At 40.0% G+C, this 5,844-nt stretch overlaps 1 protein-coding gene across 2 annotated transcripts; it reads right to left on the reverse strand.

Annotated features, from left to right (window-relative positions):
- On the reverse strand, nucleotides 1-5,575 carry lrrc28 (leucine rich repeat containing 28). 2 transcript variants are annotated; one of them, XM_026174532.1, is made up of 10 exons: nucleotides 5,365-5,575; nucleotides 4,834-5,074; nucleotides 4,697-4,737; nucleotides 4,431-4,468; nucleotides 4,211-4,348; nucleotides 2,427-2,633; nucleotides 2,232-2,334; nucleotides 1,652-1,836; nucleotides 1,390-1,549; nucleotides 1-1,304 (listed from the first exon to the last, which is right to left on the reverse strand). In XM_026174532.1, the coding sequence occupies exons 2-10, from the start codon at nucleotides 4,999-5,001 to the stop codon at nucleotides 1,235-1,237; spliced, it is 1,110 nt and encodes a 369-aa protein (XP_026030317.1). In that variant the 5' UTR covers nucleotides 5,002-5,074; nucleotides 5,365-5,575; the 3' UTR covers nucleotides 1-1,234. The 2 variants fall into 2 exon arrangements, with proteins under 2 accessions (XP_026030317.1, XP_026030323.1); XM_026174538.1 differs by having other exon boundaries at nucleotides 5,498-5,572.
- Nucleotides 5,576-5,844: the final 269 nt, after the last annotated feature.

The raw sequence follows: 5,844 nt of genomic DNA on the forward strand, positions 1-5,844 counted from the left end.
TTCAAAGTCAAACATCAGTCAATATTTACTGCCAAACAAAACAAATGATAAATTAGAACTGTACAATATGGTAATAAACATTACACACACACACACACACATATCAGTACAACAAGAGAAACACACAGCGCTGCTTGTGTTTAAATCTCTCTTTTTCTTCAGGCAGACAGTCTGTGTCCTTTAAACCCTAAAAAGTGTGAAAATCTGACTTTTTGGTTTGTGTATTTTTTTTTTTTAAACACAGAGTGTGTTATTATAATTCTTGTTATGACAAAAAGACATTGCTGTTAACATATAAAACGGTCAAATCTTAAAAGCTGATATAGAATATAACAAACTTTCTCATAACCTGTCAAATAAATGCGAGTTAGAGGTGTCACGATTACATGTATTGAAAATCCTGATATTTAAAAATGAAATGTAAATATTGTGTCAATGCACAATATGAAAAAACTTTGTTTTGTATGCTTTTGTAGGGTTAAGCATCATAGCATCTCCCGCCATGTCTACGAATTTTGAGTTTAATTAACTGGCCAATAAACAAAGTTAATGAATCTGACTGAAAGCATAAGTACAGAAGTTTCTTTTTCAACCACTCATATTACAATATTATAATGATGAAGTTTAAGTCTGATATCGTGACAGCCCTAACATGAATCCTTGGCTCATTGTCTTTAGTAGGTCTTAGAGTTCACAAAAACTGTGACTAAGAACATGACTTCATGCAGTATGTTGTCTCAAATGTAGATTTTCTATTTTAGACATTCACTTTAATTTCTTCTGAAATTAACACACATCAAACTGATAAACATTCTTTGAACTCACAAACCTTCAAATATTCTTCGGTTATCATAAAAACAAAAGCATGCTACAAATGTTAACACCTCAAAGATCACTCTGCAATCAATGAGTCTGCTGCAAAAAGCTTCAGTGGAAAAAAACATCTTATTCCACAAAGATGAAAGTGTTTGTTCTTAAAAGTGCCCAGTTATGAGTGGGTAGTTACCATTTAATGAGCACTACTGTGCACTGCTGCTGACCTCCCCCCCACACAAACAGGAATGCAAAGCTCTGAAATGTTGAGCTTTGTGTTCATCATCTGACCTACCAAACATCTGCATACGCTGCTTCTGTCAGGTTCTTTATCAAGTAGCGAGCCACAGACATTCAAGATCCACAGCTGATGTTATATGTCAGTGTGTGAGTGGGGGAGGGGAGAGAGAAGGAAATGAGATCACCCCTGGAGGTCAAAGGTTCGGAGGCAGTGACTGGAGCAGCAGTAGGCTACAAAACTCACAGTGGTCCTGAACAGGAGAGGAGAAGGACGTAAGTATGCATGTTAAATCCTTCTTCAGGGGGAAACTAAAAAAGACGGTGTGTTTGCCTGACCTGCGGTGCACTCCTGCCAGGGCGGTGTCACGGAGGGGGAAGAGTTTGGGGTAGATGATCGTGAACATGGCTTGGCTGCATCGGTGACAGTGACCGAGGGGGAACTGCAACAGATCCCGCAGGCTCTTTGGGAGGGTGATGGGAGGCAGCAAGCTGAGCTCTAAAAACAGCAGTAAACAAAAAAGGTGCCGTTAAAGTTTGAAGTTATTAAATTATAACCAGCAGGTGTTTTCTAACTTAAGAGTGAACAGTGTCTGCTCACCTGTTGGGCGGCGGTGGTAGATGCGGTGCAGCGTCCTCATAGCCAGCTCCTCCAGGGGAACAACATGTTCTGTCTCTGAGCCCACCACCTTCACTTCAGCTGGCAGGCCAACCAAGGCTTCACTTAATTCCTCACCCAGCATTTCACCAAGTCCACCCTCCAGCGCTTGAGCAGATAAGCCACATCTGCAGGACAACAACACACACAAACACAAGTATGCAGCCCATTAAGTCTGCAGTTGTATTTAGTAAAGATGCTACAAACCACCTTTATTTTATACAAGACGTATATCAGTATCCTCCCCTCACATGTGCAGATCTTAAGATGATATGTTAAGACAGTTTCACCACTATGCAGAGGATAATACTTACCACCTCGCTCTTGTCCCAACCAGCCACATTCTCTATACATTTAGTATTTACACTTTTCCAACAGTCTGTGGGCTAAATACCAGTTAATTTTCTGGCTAACTTATATCCAACATCATGGAATTGCATTTCTTTTTCACTCTGCTTATCAGCAATGACCTTTATCAGTTGTCTTAAACTGTATCTGTTGAGCTGTTGGGATGGTGTATTACCCGCTGCAGCCGATAACTTTGTTGTACAAGTAGGACGGTAGTCCTTTCAGGTCCACGTTGTTGTCAACAAACACAAACTGCATCTCCCGTGATCTGCCCAGATCTGAAACACACAAAGATTTCAACACCACCTCGCTCATTTTATTGTCACCACTAGAGCAAATAACGGAGGGACAGAGAAGAGGATTCACCGACCCAGTGGTAGGAAAGTCAGCCGGTTAGCTGCCATAGAGAGCTGGTTAAGGCGGTGGAGCCAGCAGAGCTGCCGGGGAACGTGGCTCAGCAGGTTGTGGTCCGCTGTCAGATTCTGTAGTGAGAGACAGCGATGCAGTCGGTCCGGTAGAGACATCAGCTGATTCATCGACACGTCAAGCGTCTCCAAGTCCTGCAGATCACCAATCTCTGCAGGTGTCACAAATATGTGAGAGACGTAAATCTCAGATAAAGCTGCAAAACTTTATTATTTGAATGAAAAAAAGAAAAAAAGAAAATCCCAGTTTTGTCAAACTTTTATCAGAAATTTGATTTGTATTTGTTGTTCCTCGCTGGATGCCTTAAAACCAAAGGGTTTCCAAACATCTCAACTAGACATAACATCTTTGTTGACAGGTCTTTTTTTCATCATCTTGGCTAAAGCTGATGTAAGCCCATTATACCCTCCTCTTAGAAGGAGGCAGGAGCCTGTGGGATTTCTAAAGCAAAACGAGAGCATCGCTGCAAAAAGAACAGCAGCACAGTCAAATGATTATATTATTTTCGAACCACAGCTGTAACTGAATATACTCTCTGGTTTTGGTTAAGTATACTTTGATATAGGGCTGGAAGCACTGTTTCTCATCACTACTATTTTTATTTTGCACACACTGTCTCATAGTTAGGATGAAATTCAGTCAACAGAAATTGTGAGACTCGAAAAAGAAATTGTTGGTGTTGTCACTAAGTTCAGGAAACATTCCTGGTAAATCAAGAACCATGGCAAAAAGAAAACAGGCGTTACTGAGAATTTGACTATGGGCACAACAAATAATAATCTAATGGTTTCAAGTTATTGACAAAATCCATGGAAGGTAACTATTTTTATTTATTTTAAAGTATATGAAATTGCACAACCTCCCTTCAGCTTCAGCTACACTACTTACATGCGCCTCGATAATCTGTGTTTAAAAAAAAATTAAAACAACTTTTCTCTCAGGTAGAGCTCTGCTGCTCTCTGCTGGCAATTAAAATATTTACAAGTCGGGAAAACCAAACACGCTGGGAAAAAAAGCAACAGTTCAAAGTGATTTTATGCCAAACATGAAATATAAGTCTTACTCTTACAGAGAAATTGCTGAAGCAGGTAAAAGCATTACCAATACACGTATGTTGTACATGTTTTGCTCTTTTTTTGTAATATTTCAGAGTAAACGATTTTATTCCACTAGTGTTTTGTTTTGAAGCTTTTATGTAAGACAAGTGACAATCAAGAGTTCAAACATGAATACATTAGCCAATCGTGTTGTTGCACTGACACGAGTACAGAGTAGAATTTTATGACAGTTTCCAGCGGACATCCTCCTTCTCTGTGCTCATAAAGACACAGCTAAGCACAGTTTTTTTTAAGCTTTTCTTGGTTTTCTATAATGTGAATAAGCACATTTTGTTCAATGATCTCATTTAATTAGGTCCTAATGATATAAAAATGTTGCCAATGCATAGTGTAAGTATAACGTTTGTTGTGGGGGAGGGGCAGGGGTTAAATTCTGGTTTGTATCAGATTTCGCAAACATTAAGCATTCAGTTTGTGCTGCTGCAGTGTATGGTTGGCACAAAATCAGAAGGAACATCTGGACTTGCTCCAAGACAAACCACTGGTCTAGGTAGCTGTACTTAAACCGATGCCCCTGAATAAAGGACTCAGGCTAATATAAGATAATGTAAAATAATTTAAGCCTCTAAAAGGAAATCTAAAAACAAGACAGACAACTGTTGTGTCTTACCTGGAGGAAGGCATTTGAGCTGGTTATTGGACAGTCTCAGGTGCCGCAAAGACCTCAATCTGCCGATCTCTGGACAGAGAACCTGCAGGGCATTATTGCTCAGGTCTAACGACTGCAGTCTGGCCAAGTTTCCAATAGCTGGGAATGAAACCAATCTTAATATTCAAACAAGTGAATTAAACACTGTTATTAATATTATTGTACTGGACAATGTGCTTACCCTCGGGAATAATGACCAAATTGTTTGAGTGCAAATACCTGAAATGTACAAGCAGACAAGTAAGACAATTACAGCTCTGGTGTTTGCTGCTGAAAACACCTAAATGTGAGAGACAGTTAATCTCATTTAGTGATGCAACATCTGGTGGTTAACTTCACTAGAAACCTCTTGATAAACACAAAACACACCATCAATCTTCGACAGCATGTGTCAACTCTCTGTTGTCATCATTTATAAAACAAAACTTAGTTTAGCAAAATACTTACAGTTCAATGAGATTTGGGAGCTTTTGAGCAAGATTGTCAGGCTGATAAAGACAGAGCAAAAGCAGAAGTAGTTAGAAATTTTCTTTGGGTTTCATAAGTGTCTCATATGGTAAAATGAAAATGCACTGTGTGGATACCAGTGTAGTGAGTGAGTTTCTCTTCATGTAAAGTCTCTCCAGAAACTGCAGGCCTTCATCTTTCAGCAGCTCCACGGGGAAAATGTTCAGGTTTTTGTAGTTAAGAAACAGGTTTTTGTGGCGCTCCTGCTTGGCCATGAATATGGTCTCATGAAGTTCGGTTGCCATTGCTAAGGAGACCTCTCGTCCTCCGGTGGAGGAGCCCTGGCAGTGCCTCCTACCTCTATGGCATCACTGGATCCTGACAGACAAACACATGAGCAGACGTCCTGACAGATATTCCAAGCTGCAATGGCGACATGAGGTGGACCCAGACCACATTAACAGGGGGTTTTCGTGTGATGTGCAACTACAGTTAATGGCTCACGGTTGCATAAAGTAGGAACCTGTTAGTTCATTTAATATTAGACAAAATTAGACGCCAAATGACACACAAGAAAACATAATAAGTAGTAATATCTGTTGTTTTAAACTATTAGCATGACAGCTAACAGGCTGCTACTGTCCAATAACATGAAAACTGTAGTTTACCTCAGCTTTGCAGGGCCATTTTAATCCCCTTTAAACCTCACATATACTCATAACCAGCTTAATGCGCCATATACGATGTCAAAGGTAAACTACCCGTTAACTAGCAAATGGTTGCTAAACAACAACAACCAACCACGGCCAGACGTCAAGGCTAACTCCTTCTTCGTCGTCTTCTTCCTGTGGGGAAGTTTTCGGCGGACTAGACGGAGCGAAGGGGCGTTACTGCCCTCTTCAGGTCATTCGTGTATTTCTATTTCCGTTTTCTCGCGAGATGACACAAAAAGAATGGGCTCTATGGAACTGTAGTCCAAACATGTAAATATTTCAGGATAAACATTTTTGTTCTCAAGTTATTAGTACATTGAAGATATAATAGATATAATATATATGAATTGTAGCTTATACCGACTTGTATATGAGGCTGAACACTAAAGAAGGAGAAAAAGACTTTTGAGACTGTTGGTGGAAAAGTATAGAGAA

The sequence above is a fragment of the Astatotilapia calliptera genome, chromosome 1 (genome assembly GCF_900246225.1).
Source record: "Astatotilapia calliptera chromosome 1, fAstCal1.2, whole genome shotgun sequence".
Lineage (NCBI taxonomy): Eukaryota > Metazoa > Chordata > Actinopteri > Cichliformes > Cichlidae > Astatotilapia > Astatotilapia calliptera.

Excerpts from the sequence above, each read along its gene's own strand:
- lrrc28 (XM_026174532.1), bottom strand. The coding sequence starts at position 5,001 with ATGGCAACCGAACTTCATGAGACCATATTCATGGCCAAGCAGGAGCGC. Across the intron at positions 4,738-4,833 it reads GAAACTCACTCACTACACTG|CCTGACAATCTTGCTCAAAA; the intron begins GTATCCACACAG and ends TGTCTTTATCAG. Across the intron at positions 2,634-4,210 it reads GCTCAAATGCCTTCCTCCAG|AGATTGGTGATCTGCAGGAC; the intron begins GTAAGACACAAC and ends TGACACCTGCAG.